Genomic DNA, 23,653 nt, shown 5'->3' with positions numbered 1-23,653 from the left:
AGAATGCAGGTGTCAATAATATGTTAATAGATAAATCCCATCCCTTTTATGTATTTTTCAACATTTAATCATCAAAATATTTCTTCTAATTGGCAATGATGAAATACATATTATACACCAGATACACTACATGTGTAGTCTTTGAAGAACAAAACGAGAGCAAGGGAATCTTGCTTTAATGCGATATTGTACATGCCTGCAGTAGCTGTGCAGTACATTTTCTTTGAATGCAGTTCCTTTTGATCATAGCCCAGTTCATCTCGCTTTCTCCCTGACCTTTTCATTCTTACTTCAAATGAAATCAGTGAGCCAGATTAGAAAGGGGTTTTACTTGGTGTGTTCAGACAAATTATCAACCCACATACACAAACATGAATTATGATTCCATTCACTTTTATGATTTGGAATACGATCTGAAAAGAGAGCAAATCAATTTTATTTTCTTGGTATTGTTACTGTGAATATTGTTAACCTTTGGAATATATGGGTCAACTTTGATACATCTTTTTCAATGGAACATCTTTTTTAATTGGAAGCCTCCCACTGTGATGTCTCTGAAATCATCTTTAGAACATTGGTTGTGTTAAAGTTATTCTGGCAAACCACTGGTTGAATCTGTATCAAAACCCATCTTTCCTGGTTCATTGCATGTTCTCATGATCATAGAAAATATTTGCAGGAGCTCAATTTTGTTTGCTGCTTGAACAGAACTATAGTCTACAATCCAATTCTTTAACAAATTGGCTTGGATTTCTTGGAAGAAACCAACCACTGTGCTACATGTACATGAAGTCTCGCATCTCACAAGCTATGTTCATGATTGCTGAGTTTATGACACGTGTGTTGGATTTAAATAATTCATGCTCAGGGTTTTTTTCTGGAAATTTGCCCATCATTTCTATTGAATAAATCTAGAGTGTGTATGTTTTATTCACATTATTTGTTTGTTAATGAGGACTTTAATTTTCCTTCAAAATGTAACATATTCCAGTATTTGTTGATGCATGAAACAATGTAGATGAAATTGATCAGAGTTTATATCAAAGAATTACATTTGATTTGATTGATACTTAGATTATCAATGGTATTTGGTTAAAGGGAGTGGTGTTTCCTACAAATGCTGTTTGTAAGGTACATGCATGCACAGTTTTATGATCGACTTGTGAGCTGTTCTTGTGCTATACGAAATTCCATCTTCTCCATCTTTGGATTTTCTGCCCTAATTAATAATAATGTTGAAAAAAATGTTCCATTAAGATCCTTGAAAACAAAAATAGAATCTTTTCATATTACACTTTTGAGACGGGGGGGGGGGGGGGGGGGGGGGGGACATAAATGGATACACAATACTATCTAAGATTAATATTGAATTTCACTTTCGGTAGATGACTTTACAGTAATACTGAAATTAATAATTGTTGTCTTTCATTGTTGCGGGTGTGTGAACATCTTGTGCTTAATCAATAATAGAAAAATAATTTCAAATGGACATTAATTTGTCCATATAAAAATGCTCATATAATAGATTGATTGTTGTTTTGATAATAGGCATATGAAGAAATTGTGAAGTGTCTCTTTATGGTGGAAAGGACATGTATATGACTAATCACTATGATCACTGAGGGAAAGAAAAACAAAAGATGTGAAGAGAAAAAAATATTTTGTACACTGTTGGAAGAAAATAAGTATAGAAGTTCAAGTGCATCACAAGATATTGTCTTGAAGACCTTGCATGCCAGATTGGTAGTTTGGCCAAAGACAGTAAGTCCAGAAAGAATACATTCTCCTAGATTCAGGAGTTGTGACTTGATTTCACATTTCATGCAAGCATTGGCATACAAATTTGGTTATGATCTTATACTCAAATTGTGATGCAAAATCCTATATTTGTTTTATGTACAGGTTCAAAAAAGTAATTTTTCACTCTCTCACTCTCTTTTTTTCTTTACATCACTCAGAATTCATCCAGGGTGTATCACAATTCAGTGTGAAAGGAGACAAAGAATCAAAGCTTAGATGTAAGTATTCATTCATTCAGCATAAATTTGAAATACACCAAGACAATGGCCATTTTCCACTCAAGGCAATGCATATGATTTTATTATATATTTTAATACTTCTTGCCAGAGATGAAATGTAACTTCTATTTTTTAGCTCATCTGGCCCTTTGGGCCAGATGAGCTTATGCTGTGGCATAGCGTCTGTCGTCCGTACACAAATTCGAAATGCTTCTTCTTTGTCATTTCAAGTCCATGATTTCAATTCTGTTTGCTTTATATGATAGTACTAGGTGGGGGATTCAAAACTTCTAAACAGAATTTTGAAACTCATTAAATATGCTGATTTTTGCACATTTTTCAAAATTCACAAAAATTGCTTCTCCTTTATTTGTTGACCAATTTAATTTTTGTGCTTCCATCTGGTTGTTTGCTTTATATGATAGTTCTAGGTGGGGATGCATAATTTCTAGACAGAATTTTGAAACTCATTTATTATGCTTATTAAGCATATTTTTCAATACTCACAAAAAATGCTTATTTGTTAACTGATTTTGATTTTTTTTGTTCCATCTGAGAGCTACATGAGAAATTTGTATGCTAATTTATACAAAATTTATTCATAAATCACAAATGATGCTTCTTTGTCATTTCTTCATCAATTTCAATCCTGTTTCCTTAATTTATGTCACCTATATAGTTCACTACAGTGTCAACTGGGCTGAAATAAAAAATTGTGTTAAATTTTGTTTCAATATGCCGGATGAGCTCCACATCATTGATATGCTAGTTTGTTTATGCAAATAATGAATAATGTCTCCAAATAGTATTATACAATCTTCTTAGCTTCTTGATTTATTCGCAACAGATGTCATCGTTATTGTTAATGTCTTTAATAAATAAACAGATAACTGTTTTTATTTTAAGTTCTTTATTACATGCAATTATTTGAAGATTTTTTTTTCATCATATGCACTGTACTTTAACAGTTGCAATTAAATGGTTACTCCTTGCTAAAAATAGTATGGTTTGAACAGATGAAGAAAAATCAGACAAACAAAACACTGACAATTTGATCAAAATCAGACAAGGAATATTAAACAAAGTTATGACATTTTGAAGATTTGCACTATTTCGGTGAAACTGCATGACTTTATGAATATTCAAAGACCAAAGTGATGATGTCATATCCTTACTTATACTTGTTCTTTTGTGTTTTATTATATAAAATTATTTTTATTCAAATTTTGTCCTCCAAGAATGTAAATTATTAGATTGACAAGTAATGCAATTAATCAGATATTCATTACTACACCTTATCTCTTATAATGCCCTTTTTACACAGGATTTTCTTAACCCCGGACTATCGCTAACCCCGTACTATCCTTAACCCCGTACTATTTTTTTTCCTTTTCACACATGCCAAATTGTTATTGCTAACCCCGGATAAGGAATGCTTGCTTTTTACACACGAAACTCGCTAACCCCGGACTAGTGGTTTTTGTCGATCATTCGTAGTACAAGTGCTTCACTCGTACACTTTTTACACACGCTACAATTTCCTTAACCCCGTACTATAGGTGGGGCCAAATTGCCATTTAGCCCCACCTATAGTACGGGGTTAAGCTTAGCCCACTTTCGTTTTACACATGCGATCTTAACCCCGTACTATTGCTCTTAGCACCGCAATTGGTGGGATAACCCTGCTTTTTTGCAGGGCCAAATAATCCCGTACTATAGGTGGGGTTAGCCCACTTTGCAAAAACGCTGTGTAAAACGAAAGTGGGCTAAGCTTAACCCCGTACTATAGGTGGGGCTAAATTGCCATTTAGCCCCACCAATAGTACGGGGTTAAGGAAATTTTAGCCTGTCTAAAAAGGGTATAAGGGAGGCATATCATGCACACATGTGTGAAAATATGGAATGATTATGATTTAATGATATTTAATAATAATAATAACAGCTGGATTCATATAGCATTTTTTTGCCTGATGATACAAAGTGCTGCTATTATTACACCGGTTTTAGCTGCACTGCCTATATAGGCGCTCAAGCATTAAAAAAATTTCTTCATACCCATTCACCTCAGCTGGGTTGAGCACAGCAAAATGTGGGTATATTTCTTGCTGAAGGAAAACATGCCATGGCTGAGAATCGAACCCATGAAAGATGAGATTCATAACCACTAGACCACGATGCCCCCATTTTATAACATTAAAAAAAAGGAAAGTGGAAACATGACATCATCAGTCCACCTAACGAATATTCATGACAATATGCATATAACTATTTACACAAATATTGTTTGAATTTAAATTTAATAACTCTGTTATTTGCTATCAGATTTTGATGAAATCTTAAACATTTTGATTGGTGAATTCTACTCTTTATTTCGACATTAATTATTTTCAGCCTGAGTAGCCCATTAAAGGGGAAGTTCACCCTGACAAAAAGTTTATTGTAAAAATAGCAGAAAAAATAATTAAGAATATTGCCGAAGGTTTGAGAAAAATTCATCAAATAATTAAAAAGTTATTAAAACTTCAATTATTTGATTTGTGACGTCATATGCAAGCAGCATTCCTCCATAGCGAATGGTAAAAAAATCAATGAAATGTCATTTTCTCAGAAAATTGAAAATGGTTTTCACTGTACCTTTTGTATCTCAATAGACAAATCATTTCACACCCGATCATGAATAGAAAACAAAATTACGTCATCAGGAACCACACAACATTTGAAATTCATGCATTTTATATTACATAACACATGGGGCAGCTGCTCGTTTATGACGTCACAAATCGAAAAATTTGAACTCTAATATTAAACTTTCCTATTCTTTAACAGATTTTCCTCAAAACTACACCAATATTTTTTACTATTTTCACAAAGTTTTCTTCAGGGTGAACTTCGCCTTTAAATCTTAGGACTGAAATTATTCCCCCCCCCTGCTAAAATCCTAACGCTTTTTTTTCCTTTGGAGTGATCATTCTGTTTAGAATCATTCTGCAGCATGTGCTACTTAAATATTCATGAAATTCAACTGCTATCAATGGCAGAATAACTGCTTTTAGATTGAGGGTTCTATGTCATGGATCTGATTTTATAACTTTTGTGTCAGTGCCTGGCTTTGTGAAATTACGTAGTGTCATTTTGCAACCTTTATGCGCAACGTAAAGGTAGCCCCTAAAATAAAAAGAACAGGCTCAAAAATCACCCATAATTTGACCTTTTTTATGTTTGATATTTCAGTCTTCTTCAGGATCTACGACGTGGACCATGATGGTTACATCTCAAACGGTGAACTGTTCCAGGTCTTAAAGATGATGGTAGGGTCCAACCTCAAGGACACCCAGCTGCAACAGATCGTAGACAAGACCATCACCAATGCTGACTTGGATGGTGATGGCAAAATATCCTATGAGGAATTCTGCACTGTAAGTTTTTCTGTTTTAAATGAAAGTTTGTACTTTGTAGTGTGCATATGAAGGGCATATGTAGGCCTTAAAGAGAGCACAGATGAGGTCCTTAAGTTCGATATTTTTGATGGCAAAGCCACTTTTTTATAGGCGCATTCGTATATTACAATACGGATGGGAGAAGGGGGGGGGGGTTGGTAGGGCAAAAACATTTCCAAGTCCAATGAAATAGTCATTGAGGCCAGTCAGTAGGCTCTCCAAGGTCTTGGGGACCTTGAAACAATTTTAGCCCCAATTGTTAGTTGCAGCCAAAATTACCGAGCATTCACAGTGATTGTTGGTAGCCCCCGTTCCCATTTCGAGATTAATCACATTTGGTTTTGCACAGCTTACTTAAAGTGAGGAATTTAATGAAAATGGCATCTGTATTGATGAGCATTTTGGTAGTTAACTCACTTTACTTGGTAAGTGAAGAATACAAGTCAGACTTACAAATATTCCCATGGTTCCATAACACAGCATTTGATGTTTTGGAGCTTACAAGTTGGCTGTCATTAATGGGGGGGGGGGGTCTTCATTGTTTACTTTGCTTCAGGTCTCGACTACACAATTTTGTTTCCTAGGTAATATCTGTGTCCTTTCAAGACTTTTTGTCCAACTTACCTCTTCAAAGAAATTTTAAAGTTATACACATACCCATCCCTTGTATGAAAACAAAAAAAATGTGTAACTATTTTGAAATATATAAAGCTTATCAGTAAACTGAAACCATTCATTTTCTGTTTTCGCAAGTACAGGTGAATTTGATGCCTAACGGGTCTAATATACTTTCCTTACGTATATATTTTGAAAATGCTGACAATATTTGATTTTCCTCTCTATCTCCCTACAGGTTGTTGCAAATACAGACATCCATCAGAAAGTTGTCGTTGATGTATAGCCCCACCAGCCATTTGTAAATCTCCCAGCTCCACGCTGCAGTGTACTTTGTAATCTCTATTCGCTCTCTCTCTTCTTTCACTTCTCTTCTCTCATCTATCATATCCCTCACTTTTCAACTTGATCTATCTACGTATCTTCTTCATCTGTCTACTTATGTTTCATTTATTTTCAATGCAATGTTTTTGTTTATTTAGAATTTAAAATATTGAATAAAAAAAAGAAAGAAAAAAAGTATATCTGCTGTCATCATGATGACCTTTTCAGCCAATTCTTAATTCTCCCCTCCAAAATTCTATTGTCCTTTTTATTTCATGAAGCTTGAAACATTAATCACCATGAATAATGATAATTTTTAACTGAGAGGAATTAAGATCAAAACATTATTTACAAGATATCTAGCCATGCTGAAGAAATGAGAAGGACCAGTCAACTACAAATCTTCTCTAAGAATATGCATCAGCCTTGGTAAAGAACATCAGCCTTGGTAAAGAGCATTACATACTGATAAGGTCTATTCTACCACGCTCTTGGACTGAGAATATCTCGTCAACTACAGTCCTTGCCTATTAAAGGTCTAGTCTTCTGCAAGGAGGTCTTAGAATAAGAAGGTGGAGTCTGCTGTTCTTGGGATATGAGATCTAGTCTCCTGCTTTCCACATCAGGAAATATTTTGTTCCTTCAGTCCTGAACTAAAAGGGACAGAGTTTGCATTTAGTCTTGAACTAAAATAACTAGGATATCCCCTGAAAGAGTAATTACATTCTGTTGTGCAGTGTTGCATTTATGGGGAAGGTAACCCATAGTAATCTTGTTGATAGAACATTTTTTGACATCAAGTGAGTGGGCATATATTTTAGGTCCTTTGCATTGTCGAGAGGCAATGCACTAATTTTTCATAATGTGCTTATATTACTATTAAATCAATTCCAAGAGGATTGAGACAGCAATCTAGATTGGTTCATGCTTTTATTATCCCAAGACATCATTCATGCAATTTAAAAGTTCACAACTCTTTTGTGAAGGTCCAAGACTTCTTTATGATTTTTTCTTCCCTTATTAAAGTCAAAACTTAATGCATGACTATATATCTGTGATGGTAATGCATGCTCTGATCTGAAATGAAATGATTTTCTTCTTCATCTGCTGACATTAAGGAGAGGAAAATCCTACACATTTATTTACTCAAGTAGCCGTTTAACACCCCCAAAAAGAATGAAATGAAAACTTTTTACTAACTTCTACACATTTGATAATGTACAACTGCTGCATCAGTCAGCCCAATGGATGGAGGGATTTGCTTATCCCACTCTCCCCTATGAACCATTTTCATATTTTCTTAGCTCATCACAATTTAGTTAATCTTTGAACTTTGACCTTTACTTAGCTTTCATGATGGCAAGCATGCAGCAAAGAGTTGGAAAGGATTCCTTTCACAAATTGTACATAAAATTTTTTTTAGTTAATTTTCTTTTGTAGGTAAATGGTAAGAGTTGTCTAGGTGTGGATATGTGTTTCTTTATTAGCATAGGGGTGAGGAGTGTGGTTTGTTTTCTTTGGATATCATACGGGTAGATCGAAAAAATTTATCTGTATCACATCACAAAATTGCTTTGTTGTTGGTGATTGTTGTCAATCTTAGTTTCTGTGAAACGTGGATTAATTTCTTTGCATTGTAATCTTTAAATGTTCTCATTAACCTGGAAAAAAATTGAGTTTTCAAGAAAAAAAAATGAAATTAATGTGAAATTTGAAATAGGCAATAGACATCGACTGTTGATTCACTGAGCATTTGTTGTTGTTTTCATTATTTCTGGATGCAATATTTCAAGATGTTATAGTTGTTTTGTACAGGCAAGATAGTGGACTCTGTTTCTTACTTTTTTTAAACTCTGGATTGTTTTGCATTGAGTGTGAAAGCAACTGTAACTGTTTCAAATACTTTTTTTTTCTGTATTGCCGTTGAGATGCAGTCGCTATTCTGCACTGTACAGTTTATTTCTCCACCCTCCCTCAACACCTTACCACACATAATGAAACCCTCAAACATGTGGAACTATTGGAAGTGTCAGACACTATGTCAGCAAATTCCAAATTATTTTTAATTTACATCATTTTGTATAGACACAGTAATCTCTATAACTGTTCTGTCGAATGAAAGCAATTGTATCAGTTAATTTGAGACAATTTTTCAGCATATTAATGTAATGGCACTATTGCACATATTGTGATGTTACTTATTGATATTCAAGGAAAGTTATTTTTACCTTTGATATGCAAATCATCCCAGTTGAGCCATTATCATCTTATCATACCTTGTCTGTAAACAATGTCCTGGTATAAACCCAGTGTGAATAGATCGACAGGATTTTCTTTCAAGTTTGATATTTCTTTCTAATAAATTAGTTTCTTTCCCATGATGAATTGTGAATTTTATTGTTGAAATGATGGTGCCTTTGGAATGGTAGTTCTGTCATTCCATTCGGACAGTGTACCACTCCTCTGTAAAGTGAATGTACCAGCCCCCTTTTCTTAATTGGGGAATACCCTTCAAGATAGGGAATTCCCCTTCCTGTAGGGGAATACCCTTTCTGATGGAGATTCTCCTTAACCATGCCAGTGCTGAAGATGGGAGTGCTATGTAGAAAGTTCAATAGTGGCATTGCATTCTTGAGGAGGCAGAGTAGGCCACAGACATGGTTCAAACATCTCATGAAATATATAGAGTATCTTAAAGGTATTGCATCTTTCTGAAGTCTGCCGACAAGACTGTGTTTATGTCTTAGCACAAACATAAAATTTCATCAAGGCACTTGCAATACTTGCCTGATTGGTGCATATGTTCAGAAATTTGAATGTCTTGAACTATAATGGGTGTTGCAGGTTCAGTGTTGACTTTGTGGTGTTGGTATTGGACTGATCTTTACATCAGCAGAACGCCAAATTTGAAATGAACCTTGCTCTGAGATGAATCTCACTAGAGGTTTAGCTATTAATGATTTGGATAATTTATTGTGAACTCATGTTTGTTAGTTTTGAAGTTCTTGAGAAGGAAATCTGATATGTGCATCTAACACCACCATCAACACCCAACACCGAACTTGAAATTACCAAATGTGTTTTCCAAGGCACACTACCTTTCAAGAGAGGAGCTCTAATTAAGAAATCTATTTCCTTATATCAAATTTGTAAAAGAATATGATCAAGATATAAGTTTAGATTCAAAGATTACTTGTATCTACATATTTCTTTGTTCTGAGTGATTTTGATTGTGGCCAAGAGTATTTCCCTATGAATATTGCTTCCATGTTGTTGGAGGGAAAATTTCATATAAAGATCATCAAGTTGTATAGGTTATTGGCATTTGAAAGGCATATATTTTGTCAGTATCTTATTACCTTTCAGTTAACACAAAACAAATCTTTATTAAGTATTACAAACATCTTCTTGCCAGTAAATTGAAATTGTGTACATTAGTACATGCTTGGCTTAATTAATATATTTTCTATCAGAATCTTTTGTTTAAAATGTGAAGGAATTTGTTTGAAGGACTAGTTTGTAATACGTTTAAAGATAGATTGTCAAAATAAAACTTTGTATGTGGTAGATCAATATTACATTGTCTTTGGAGTATTTCAACAGCTTCAAACAATTATACAACTTTCAAATATAAAAGAAAAAAATGTAGCAATTTTCTTGTCTAAGAATTATACAAAGCATTTAAAGGTTTTCCTGATATATTCAATATCAAATACATTTTCTGATATCATAAATATGTATCTAAATCAACAGAATTGTTGTTATTTGCATGCATTGCATATAAGGTGAATTATGATGTACCCAAACATACAATTATAACACTTGTAAATATCTAATTCTCTCTCACTTTCTCATTCTCTCTCTATGAAGAGTATATTCATACTATGCGTGTAATATTATCAACATCATATGTTTGTATGGTATCTTAGAATTTATTGAAATGGGAAGCTTGTATTGTGTGTGTATCATACTTAGCACTCTATGTAGTTTTATAGATATCAATTTAACAAATTATGAGAAATTATGATTTTATTTCTTTTGTAAGATGTAGATTTGATATTTGAACAGTGATCATTGTGAAGCTGTGAAATGTTTGTGATGGTTATTTCAAAGGCATAGAATCAACTGGCACAATTCTAGCAATATTTGGGCTTTGTGTCCAAAGGTTTTTTCGTACTGTAGTTTGAGAATTTGCAGACTTTGGGGAGAATTTTGTTCAGTGTTGATTATATTATCTGTTATGAATAATAAAACATAGGTTAAATGACAAGTTTTAGTAGGAATGGAGAACTTATTATGAGGTATCCCTTTAAAACTGGATACATATGATTGCAAAATTAGAATTTCAAATACACTTGATGCAAAAGTTTAAAAGCACACAAGAAGAAAATAATTTATTTCCTTTTAATTGCATTATAAAATCACACAAAGACACCATTATAACCAGCAGATGAAACAAATGGATATGGATTTACAGTGAGAGATGGTCAAACAAAATGACATCATCTTATTGAAAATCATTTGACGATAGTGATTAAATATTTGATTACCATTTATTTGGAATCTTCAATGTGAATCACAATGTGGAAGTTGACATTTTGGACAGTATTTCTGACATTCTTTCATGAAGGTGAATTTGATTGCAACCGAGCAATATCAAATGACACTACAGTAGAACTCAGAAACGATTGATTCTTAATAACTGAAATATGCCAGTTGAATTATGCAGATACCATTAGGAATATTCTCAATTTATAAGATGATAAAGGATAGGTAAAATTGTGAATTTGTGATGTTTCTTTTAAAAATGAAATCATTTAAAGTATATAAACCAATGTAGATATGTATGATGCATGTAGTTGGGTTTTTGTTATATATCCTCTCATTGAGAGTCAAAGTGTAGAATGTTCAGATGAAATTTTATTTACTTGTGAAATTTCTGATGGGCAGGCTCCCATATACGTGCGTGTGTGGATTTCAATTGTTTCCATATTATTTTACCCTTTGTTTTTTTTCTTCTTTTTGCTGTGGCTTTTTACTTTTTTTTCTATTCTGAATTGAAGTTTGACATATATCGCTTTGACATTTGTAGATACATTTTCAATCTGAGTCTATACTTGTAATCATTTGAATGATTTAAAGTTTAACTGATACCCATTTATGACAGAGTTTAAACTAAATTCCTGACTTTAAATAATCATTGTTTCTATGCATCATTAATATTATAAGGCTAATGTATTCTCAAGTAAGTCATGTAACATTCCGTGATTTGTTGGAACATATGTCAAAATTTTGCAGTAAGAATTGCTTTAAATCAACCATGTTATCCAACATCACCTCCCTCTTTCCTAAATATGAAAAAAGTTTCTTATATGTCGTTATCTATTGAAATAAAAGTTTAGTTGATTATATATTTAGTTCTGGTATATTTAAAAAAAAATCAGCATTTTGAAGTTTACTTGTTGGGAGAAGTAAATGTTTATAGTTTTTACTGCAATGCATTGAAAAAAACCTTAAAAACCTCTAGCAAATTACATTTTTCTTGTAAATCCTTGTTAAACACCATCTTTAATAAGACTTCATAAATATGAAGTTGCAATTCAAGTGCACACAATGTCACTCTACTAACTTTGGATTCCATTGTGACACCTCCAATTTGCTTGCAGTGTTTTTTTTTATAGTAAACTTTAAATATTATGCTGCAACTAGCATTGACATGTACATAAACCTCACTATATGGAGGTCGAAGAATTCACTGAATTCCATGCCAAATCAATGTTTAATTTCTTTTTAGTGGCCACAAGGAAAACTTTGTTAATCGTTGCATACATGTATTCACTAAATTGTCAAGCCACAGAGAAGATGAGATATTATAGCATTTATCTAATATTAAATTTCAAATACACTTTCTGATTTGCAGCCTTGTATTTTAGTCCCATTGTGACATGGGGACAAGTTGATTTTGCAGTAAAAACCACATTATTATGAATTTTCAAATCTGTTCACCAATAATAGTGCTTTTAGTCCTCAACTGATATATATGCTACATTAAAGGGCAAGTCCACCCCCCCTCCCCGCAAAAAAGTGGATTGGAATAAAAAGAGATAGTCTAACGAGCATGACGCTGCAAATCTAATTAAAATCCTATGTAGAATAAGAAAGTTATTGCATTTCAAAGTGTTGCTAATTTTACAAACATGGTTATATGATGTCATCCACTCATTATATTTCTTTGTATTTTTATTGTATAAAAAAATATTTTTTTTGCAGATTTTATGACAATGGGGAAGCACCTTTATGAATAGGTTGCAACAATTGTAATCCTACATTTTGATGGAAAAAATCAGACTTGTTTCACATTTTAATGAGGAAAGAAATTAAGATATTTCATATGATAAAGAATGAAAGAAATAGTGAGTGGGTGACATAATTGGTTTTCTCATTTGCATATTATACAGCCCAGGATGTGCATATAAATGTTGTGTGAAATTAAGGGAACATAACTTTAAAACGTCATAATTTTCTATTCTACATGTGATTGTTATGAAATTCTCAGAGTTATGCTAGTTTATTTTTCTCATTCTATTCCAGTCGAATTTTTGCTTGGATGAAATTGCTCTTTAAAGATGAGTTTTAGCAGTGATCATACCAGCTTGGGAGCATGAAGTGGACTAGGGTTTTATGGTGTTCCATGATTATATACAAATTAATACATGACTTTTCTTTTGAAATAAATTCTACTCTCACATGCAAAAATATATTTGAAAGGTCTATGGGATAAAGATATTAGTTATTACGATTGAGGCTGAATTAAGTCAGTTGATTTTTAATGTGTAGTTTTACATACATAGCACAGATTTTAATGGTGTTTAAGATCAAAAAGTGTAAATCATGAATGGAAGTTGTAGTCTATGCGATAAAATGTTTAAAATATGTATACACTGTAGCATTTAGTTCTAAAGTATGTTTGCACAATTACATTTTCTTGTATATTTTGATCTCGTTTTCAAATGATTTATATGTTCCTTTTTTTATTTTCATGTTTGTTTTTGTGTACATTTTGTGTATTCATTACTATTCATGTTTGAAACAGACAATTCCATGTGGGAAATACATGTATACTTTTCTCATAAAAAATAATAACCGTGGTATTAAGAGCTGATACGAGAATTGAAGAACAATGAATTGAGGTAAAACTGCTTCACAGAAGACAGAGAGCACCGGCGTGTATATATTATTTATGTATGTACTCTCCTCAGCTGCAAATTAAATTCCTGTTTACCCAATCAAATAGAATAGCAAATGTAACCCAACTTTCATTGATTTGCCATCAATAATCTTGTTTGTTTGGTAGGCCTATACATGTATAATGAATTTACTACAGCTGCTGCTACCCAAAATGACTTTTTGTAGCAATAAAAATGAAAAAGATTGTTAGAATTTATATATGTAGCTTCAAAGATGTGTATACCTCTTCCTTCAAAATGTCAATAAGATATGATAGGTCAATGTGGAGGGTATTTCAGCTTTCTCTCCCAGAATAGAGGATTTCAATAAACATTCACATATATATTTAAGTCAGAGTTAGAAGAGGCATACCTTTCCTTGCAAGTACAGACCATTTGGCTCCTATGGGGTCTGGAATTGTTAGTATTAGACTTGGCTTGTGGCTATAACAACAATGAAAATGCATCACTGCAAGTGAAATTCGAAACATCAGAATAGTCTGTGCTTTCAGACTTCATTCAGATTAAAGTGTAAAAGAAGAAGACTGCATGGATCTCCATTATTCATGTTTTATATGTGACACGAAAAGTTCCCCCAAAGCTTAAGTTAATGATAAACAAATGATTTTGACAGATAAAGACAAATTTTGGAATTTTTACCCCTGTGAACAAAATATCAAATTTCTTAAAACCGCCAGTTTTACAAGAATTTTGGGTAGCAGCAGTTCAATTATATTGGAGTGATTTAGAATTTATGTAAAAGACCATCTGATGCTTGGATGTATAATTTTTGTTATATTAATTTGAAATGTACCAGCTTGAAGTCTGATGTGTGACTACTGCTGTAGATATATCAGTTAATCCAGCAGAGCATAACAATGTTTCCTCTTTCTTTTTAATATTATTTATATCATACAAAAAGGTTATGTTTTTCTCGTTCAAATAAATACTTCCTAATTTGGAAAGGTCCAGTGTGTATTTTGTTTTGTTGGATTTCTGTTCAGGGATCTTTAACGAAATGATCACTGTGTTGTCCAAAACACTGACCTGGGGGCCCTTCTTGTAAACAGTTACAATAGATTCATATCAAACTCCCACTACGATTGATCTAATCTACCGAAGCTCTTTGTGAAATCCACCCCCCCCACCAATCATACAAAATCAAATCGGTGGATTCACAGTAATATTTCTACATTCGGGGTTGACAATGCTCATCGCTAGTTGGCATTGCGTGTGTGGTCACCATCCACTACACTGCCTTTTAAAAATGGCCTATTAAAAACTTCGCAAAGAAATATACGGTAAGTTTCTCTACCTCCTGGACCTTGGTCGACAGCATATGCAAGCCTGCGAGAATAACTGTCCAACCCAGCATAATCACATGCATGCGGTGCGTGCCGAACAGATGAATTTGATATGTTGAAATTTTTCCATGATAAGGCATTGCAAATTTTGGCCTGTCCGCTGCAACCCTTATTGTGAATCCACCGAATTTGCAATCAATCACATTTCTCTGATTTGGGGCCCTGGAAAAATATTGAGCTCAATTAGGATAGGTGGTGTGAGCATATTGAAAGAGAGGTACGTTGTGAACTGTTGAGGGAAAATGAGGAAGGGGTGAGAGGGGATGGGGAAGATGGTGGAAGGGTATCACTTGGAACAACTGTTATGTAGTATGTATTTAACTTCCTGTTATCCTTTCAGTCATTCACCTTCACTTGTTTACAAACTCCCCAATGTCATCTAAGAATTCCACAAGCCCCAATACCATTTAACTCCTAAACCTTGACCATAAAAAGATCAAGTGACGTCAGCCAACTTCAAGGAACAAAAGTTCTAAGAAGTATGACTCACGCTTCAAGCCCCAGTCACTTGCACTACTTACCTGTAGACCAATCAGATCAAGTTTATATTACTCCCAACTTAAATTGTTACACCCCAAAAACTAATGATATAAATAAGGCTTCATGATTACTAGAGATAGAGAATTCTAAACCCACACCCATCCAGATAGACTGACTGACTTCAAGACTTCAAGTCCATCCAGTATTAATTCAACTTCATAATTTTAATCTCATACTTCGAATTTTTTTATATTCATTGTCCCTTTTATATCTGAATCTTCATGTACTTCCAATTGTAAACTGTAGCTGAATACTGATGATTAAATACCCTGTGATTTTAAACATTCTCAAAAGTTTTTTCATTATGCTTCCCTTCTAAATTACAATTACCGATCCCAACACGACACAACTAATGATAGGAAGTGTTCAATTGGTTGTGTCATCCAACTTGCTACACAATTTCTGAAAAAAAAATACTATGCCAACCTGGGCACGATCTTACCAAGGATAGAAATTGGTAAATTACAAAGAATTGATATTGATCATGGAACTGAGATTGATCAAATCAATCTGAACTGCAGAGGCCAGCAATGCCATCATTCTTTTTGTGCTTGTTTCCCTTGGTTGACCAGAAAGATAATGAAAGATAACAAGAAAGAAGAGACAAGTAATTTAGCAGACCATGCATAATTAAAAAAGGCACACACAGATTCTCAATATTGGTATCACTCGTCAGGGGTATATCCAGCTTTTGCCAATTGAGCAGTTCGTAATCACCTCATGGGCAAGTTTGCACAATTGGGTCAGCGATTCACGAAAGAGATGTGTATCTTGCTAATCATTTAATGCAGGCGCAAAGCACAAGCTAAAAATTTTGATATTCTGACCTGAAAACATAATTTTAAACATGATTTATTATTAAAAAAACCCCAGGATATATATCTTCCTGAACAATTACTGTGAGTTGCATGAAGCACCAAACAAAATGTTTTGATATATGCAAAAGAAAACATCTGATCTTAAAACTGGTCATTCTAAGCATTTTTTTGTGTATTCCTAAACAGGATAGATATCCAACTAAACAATTCATGAAAGCGCAAAAGCGAGACATGGAAAAGGGACATTTTTAAGGACGCTTTCTAAGAATTCATGGAGAGGATCTGTATGTCACTAGTCAAATTATGAAAGAGCGCAGCCTAAGCAGAATATTTTTCATATTCAGGCCTGAAAATGGGACATCAATTTGAAGCACTTATTTGTATCCATGAACAGAATGTGTACTTTGTTTAACAAATTTGATGTTTTGGGCAGGTAGAGTCCTCTCATCTGCTCCTGCTCTACAACTCCACTTGCTGACTCCAAGCCAGCCTTCTCTCATCTTCTCAATCCTCTAATCTCCAACTCAAGCTTGCTTTCTACTCAACCCTTCAATCTTGCCTACCACTCAAGTTTTTCTACTCTTCTTTCTGATTTAGTCCTTTTAAGGACCACTCTTTTCCGAAAGATACACTCCACTTTCTGACCTTCCATTATACTTTCTCACCTATCCATTATACATGTACCCCTATCCACGTTTTCTTCATCCTTTTCCACGACTTTACACATGGTGTACCATAAACCATTTCTGCGATTGTTACCACCATACCACCATGTAAACCTTCAAACATAATCTGAAACTTTTCACCTTTTATCAATAATTCAACCATTCATATATTTATCGATATCATTACAACAAATGGTAACAAGATTCATGTTTCTTTTGCATTAAAACAAACATTACTTGTAGCTTTTGATTGATGTATACAATGGAAATCAACTTACCAGCCCGCTTACCAGTAATGCCGATTGCTGAAGTGCTCAGTCATTATCAGGTGTTTCTTATGCTTTTAACTAAGGTGAAATTCTGCATCACAACTCACATCCATCAAATGCAAAGGCACCTTCTCTCTAGAAACTTTACAAACTGACACTTCCAAGAATTTGGGGGAATGTTTCATGATAAGATTTGTCAGTGACTTTCACTTTATACTGTTCTCAGCCAATAACAATGCATGGAATTGCAATAGCTTATATTTATCTATCAGTGAAAGAATAGACCTACAAAAAGATGGACAATAAATGCAAGCATTCCTTTGATGCAATGATAGTCACCATCACCTGATTATGTGCATTTTAATGAGAGCATTCAGGTGATTTACAATAGCGACTACCAAGGCGTATCTGAAAAGAAATTTTACATTTCTTCTTTCACTGTAAAAGGGGACAGAGAGAGAGAGAGAGAGGGGTAAGAGAAAGATAGAGATAAGGAGAGAGAATGGGGTGCATATATTATCAAAACTAATAGTAAATGGACCTTACACAAGGAATTTTTTGTATAGGGCTATATTTTGCAACTTCTATTCAATTCTAAAAAAATCCCAGACTTTTAATTGAAACCAATATATGCCTTTACACAGTTGTAACTGCACATGAGCAGTAAAAGGTCATTTGAGATAAACCATCAAGGTGTGATTCAAATTCACTGACATAAGAATTCATGATTTGATGATTTTTTAATTTATTCCTTTCAATATATTCTTTGGGTTTATTTCCAATTCGTAAAATGCCAATTTGTCCAATTGTCAACTTGTCTACCATCATTTGGTCTACCAGCAGTTTTTCCACTCTCCACATGGTCTATTTTCATTTGGTCTAATGCCATTCTGTCTAATGACCAATTAGTCCAATGGCCATTTAGCCCATATACCATTTGGTCTAATTGGACTAAGTGTTAAATTGTGCAAAATGAATGAAAATGAAATGGATATTAGACCAACTGGCTACCATTTCAGACTTCACCTCAACTGGGTTGATTACAGCACAATGTGGATAAATTTCTTGTTGAAGGAAAACACACCATGGCTAGGAATCGACCCCATGTCCTCGGGTTGAAATATGAGAGCTATAACCACTAAACCATGATGCCCCCTCTTTGGCTTTGGATATATTTCATGCCCTCTTTATTTTCCCATTTTTGCTTTTATACCAAATATGCCTTTTATAAAAGAGCCCTGGCCTAGAATATCAAAATTTCAATCCTTGGGTCCTTTTTCAACTTAGGACTGTTTTTTTTTACAGGTTGAGGATGACTCACTCTCTGTGCATATACAACTATTTTTCTGGACCTTACAAGGAAAACAATTATCACCCGTATCAGACATCTGAGCTGGTCATTTACAAAACCGTATTGCCCTACATTTTCTGAATATCGGGAAGGGTAGGTATATTGTTTGTATTTTCCTCGGTCTCAGTGCGCGTATTTACTTTGCATGCAGAGACGAAGCAAAATATACCTTTGTATTTTCCCTGGTCTCACATCCGGGCATTTGTGGATGCGTATAAAGAGATACGCTTCATAAGGATCCGCCCACCAACAATATACGTCATAATAAAGACAACGCTGAATCCGAGCGCTTGCAAGTACGTCATAATGGTAAAGTGCAGAGCCTAGACCGATATTAACATGACACAATAGAACTCTATTTTTAAAAGAAATATCCCCACTATCATGATTTTTGCTCTAGATATCTGATTTGGATGATAATAAAAATATTGACTGGCTCTTCTTTCGGGGAACATCAAATATATTGCCCTTAAATGACCCATATTGCCCTCGTCTAAAGACTCGGGCCAATATGATTCATTTGCTGGCAATATATTTGATGTTCCCCTCAAGGCCAGTCATATTATATAATAATACCATCAACCTACATGAAGTGAATTTTAACAGGATAGGTTACACTGAATACCTGAAGGTGCTTTCATAAAAGTAGAGTATTGGTCAGAGGTCAATGTTGGTTGATTGAGGGACTGTCTTGATCATTGACCATTTTGGTCTACAACAACATAATGGCAATATACCTTGGGTATTTTACTGAGGTAATTCTGAGAATACTTAACAGTTACTCTGCCATCACTGACTGTTGTGACTGATAGTCTACTGTTGTTCTCGAGCGAGAGGACCTATACACTCCATATATTCACATTGGACAAAAGCATTTGTCTCTTTCACTCAATACACAATATAAAGAACATGATGGATCCATCTGGAATATGAATATTCATATAGCCTTTTTTATTAATATCTGATTATTCACCTCAATATTGCTTTAAATTGCAATTATGTAAAATCAAACTATATATATAAATATATAAAACTAAAAGTACCGGTAATCTAAAAATGAAATAGGCAATAAATTTTTCAACAATTAATTTGGGTACACATCAAAAGATTTGAATCAATAGTTCGATTACCAAGAATACACATTACAAAGTAAATAAACATTCAAAATACATCAATTCGTAGATAATTCAATGGAGTGGGTGATAAGGAATGAATAAAATGATTACCCTGTATTTGAAGCCTATATGAACTCTCATCAATCCAATAGACAATATTAGTATTCTTTCAATTGCTTCAAATTTGCTTTTTAAGTTAATGCATCATAAATATATCTATTGAAATTAAAAAAGTGAAATAAGTGTAAACCCCTCCCCCAAAAAACTGCATTACATTTTTTTTTTATTTCATTAAAACATTGCCAATTTGAAAGATTTAATGATTTTTTGTTATTTTACAAACCTTTTGAGCAAAACAAGAGATATGGATGATACAATAATTGGCATAATTTGTGTAGAATTTCAAACTCATAAACATTATGAAAGGAAAAGGTACAGTAATAGTAAATCTCTCTGAACAACAAGTAATACTCGATGTTTAGTTTTTTTTATTTATGATTCTTTTTATTTTGGTGGGGGCTAAGGAATACTGTACATTATCTATATGCATTCAAACCTGTCTATTATGGTATAGTGACCATCCATTGGAAACACAAACAGTGATCTTTATAGACAGGTGAGACAGGTTCTTAAATACAATCAGTGGGCAATGGTTTTTGTGGTCACTATAGGCAGGCGGCCACTTACATAGGTTTGATTGAATGTAAAAACCTGTTTAATATAGGGTTATCCCAGTACTTACAACACTGGTCATTCATGGGTATAAATTTTTATTATACACAATATAATTTTTTTCTCAATATATGAATCTCTTTGTAGATGACTACCTAGTTTAAAAGGACTGTTGCACATGTATACATAATAATAAAATATCTTGTACATTTCATAAATAACAGTTTTATTCATCTCATATCTCACTGATATTTTTTCTTAAAAATCATATATTTCTGTTTACAACACACAGACATAAAAAATGATACAAAAAACAATTATGTGATAAAAATCATAAAAACAAACAAAAGACTTCTCTGTAATTATACATAAGCTACACAATGACAACTGACACATACTTCTATAGAAATGGTCAGGAATACCCTGTTTTTGTATCATAATTTACACTAAAATAATCATAATAATAGTAAAATTCAAAGATATAATTCATCAAAAAGAGCAAATTATACTTTATTTTTACAAATGATTTTAACAAACAGTCTATCAAACTGGAGGATTGTGGGTAAAGTCATAATTGTAATATAAGTTATTCATAATCTACAATGCTTTCTACAGATGCAAATGATCAGGTATTGGTCATTTACATTATTTTCTTCAGAAATGCAAGAGCATGCTTATGACATAATTCTCCAATTCCTCCGGATGCACTACTCCCAACAAATATGCCTTTCTGGAAAAAACAACTCCAAACCCAAACAAAAAAATGTTTGACAATAGTCTGTAGTTTACCAAGACGTGACTCATTTCACCTTGCACAAGAAAAAAATATTTATTTCTATACCGGTATAAGGCACTACTTTTCTTACTTTTCTCACATATCAAAACCACATCTAACGTGGAACCCGGATCAATTAATGGTGCTTTTTGGCAGATTATGAGGGTGATTTTTTTTTATTGGTGAATCATTCAACCCTAGTGATGTGTGTGTAATGAAAGGGCCTTAGTAATTTCATTCAATTCAGCAAAATAAATAATACAAGTTGAATTATGAACTTACTGAGAACTGAAAGTCAACATGAAATTGTGTCTTGCTTGTGATACTGAAAACACAATCAATGATGACCATCATCTAATCACCAAGACTTTTGGGCTGCTTGGTAGTTACGTTTTGAACACAACCAATAGGTGAAAGATCCTAGGCATTAAGGCAGCAAATAACTACACACTGAGTGAAGCTTAAGGAGGGGAGCAGCCATGCCAAGTGTATCCTGGGAACCACTTTCACAAACCCCATTAATTTTATTCCCATTCAATTTTTTTGAAGTATCAAAGTAGATTAACCAAAGTTCAGAAAATGTCATTGAAAACAGAGGATAAGAAAATTAATACAACATGCACAAAACTTGATCAAATGTGTTCATTTTGTCATAAGAGTTGTGGGAGAAAAGTTATTCAACATGTTCACATATTCCACAAGGATGAAAAGGATGTCTACCAAGTTTTTCCAACAAGCAGCTACCAAAGAAAGAAGAAATGGGGCACTAACAAAATGAAGATTAAAGACCAAAGATTGAAGATAGATAGGTAGATAAATGGTTTATTAATAAAAATCAAGACATCATCGCGGCTAAGGCCGAATTGCGATGTATTCACAAGGTAATAAAGACACAAAAAATATTCAAACAATAACACAGGTAATTACAAAATAAATAATACGGATAAGGTATGGTATTGTTGTGGAATTTTGGAAAGGTAAGAGAGAGGTGGGAAGGAGAGGCAGATAGAGAGAGAGAGGGGGGGGGGGTGGATAGGGATAGAGAGAGAGACAGGGGGAGTGAAGGGAAAGAGTGGAGCAGAAAGTCGGAAGAAAAGAAGGTACAAACATTATGAAAGAGGTAAAAACATGAAGTGTACGTAAGAATAAACAAAGTTAGAAGAATTTGAAAGTAAAATATTATCCTAAACACATATTGGTATAGTGGTCCATTATCATTTACCGAATTGTACATTAAGAAAAAAGCAGTAGTATTTACAATTCAACATTTCGAAGAAAGAGAGGAAGAGGAATAGATAAAAAAAGAGAGGGAGAAATATGGATAGAGAAAGACAAACAACAGGAAGAGAGTTGCAAGAGTTGCAAGGAAGGGAAAGGGATACAACATAGAGATCATTCGATACCATCATTTAGTTGGACTGAAGACTGAAGTTATGAAACCGAAGACACTTAAAAGACTAATATTCATAGCCAAGGCATGCCTCCCTCTCACAGGAAGGGAGTCCGGGTCCATCTCCGTGATTTGTGGCAGATGGTGTCACGTGCAAAGAAATACCGAGACGAAAGGTCAAAGACAGGAGGTAGACCCAAAACCAATAAAAGGCTAGGATGGCTCCTAACTGACCCCTTAATTGGTTCACCTTTGTCAGTTAATCTGTTTGTTCTCAAAGGTCTATGACAGGTAAAAAGTAATCTCATCTAATCAATTATAAATTTATTATAAGTGAAGGAAGTGCTAGTGGTGGAGGGGCAGTACAAGGAGTCTAGACGGGCACGTTTTGATTTTTGAAGTTACTTTGTATGCTATGTGGAGAGTATTTGACAAGAATAGATTTAAGAATAGATTCTGTGTGAACACTGATTTAATAGCAGAGGGAAGACACAGGGGGAAGTCAACCACACAAATTTTTGTTTTGGGTGCTATGCACAGTTGATAAAAAAAAAAGGAAAACAGAAACATTGTGGCAACCCACAGCGAATTGGATAGCACATGAAATAAACAGTATTGTGAAAAAGCAACAAGGTTGCTCAAGGGAGGAAGACCTAAAAAGAAAAGTCAAGGATGGCTTATAACTGACCATTCACTTGGCTCAATCCTTGTAAGTTACTTACAGTTTTGTTCTCAAAGGATTGCATGAAATTCAGACCAAAAATGCATTTGCTTCGAGTGATGAGATGTCTCATTTGTCAGGTTGTTTTGTCACTCTGCTACAACACAAATACTTTAAAGCTTATAGTATGGGATATAGGAAAACCCTTTACCTGGGAAGTAGAAGATTCCTGCTATTAGATTCCCCCTGAGAAAGGGTGAACACAGGGAGTGTCCAAAACAGCAAAATCTTGAAAAGTGACTCTCCACTGCACACACCCTTTGAGACATGCTACCAGCAAAACGCCAAAAGACAATAAAGGAAACGGGGGAAAAGGGGGTTGAAATCATTTAAGCCAATTGTCCAACTACAAA

At 33.9% G+C, this 23,653-nt stretch overlaps 1 protein-coding gene across 1 annotated transcript in view; it reads left to right on the top strand.

Moving 5' to 3' along the window:
• Positions 1-14,067, top strand: part of LOC121418709 (calcineurin subunit B type 2) — a 33,616-nt gene extending 19,549 nt beyond the window's left edge. The window contains exons 4-6 of the mRNA XM_041612771.1: positions 1,959-2,018; positions 5,250-5,434; positions 6,309-14,067. Coding sequence (XP_041468705.1) covers positions 1,959-2,018; positions 5,250-5,434; positions 6,309-6,356 — 293 coding nt within the window. The 3' untranslated portion in view covers positions 6,357-14,067. The remainder of the gene's footprint in view (positions 1-1,958; positions 2,019-5,249; positions 5,435-6,308) is intronic.
• Positions 14,068-23,653: the final 9,586 nt, after the last annotated feature.

The sequence above is a fragment of the Lytechinus variegatus genome, chromosome 7 (assembly GCF_018143015.1).
Source record: "Lytechinus variegatus isolate NC3 chromosome 7, Lvar_3.0, whole genome shotgun sequence".
NCBI lineage: Eukaryota > Metazoa > Echinodermata > Echinoidea > Temnopleuroida > Toxopneustidae > Lytechinus > Lytechinus variegatus.
Note: the sequence above shows the minus strand (reverse complement) of the source record. Positions and strands in the feature narration are given on the sequence as shown.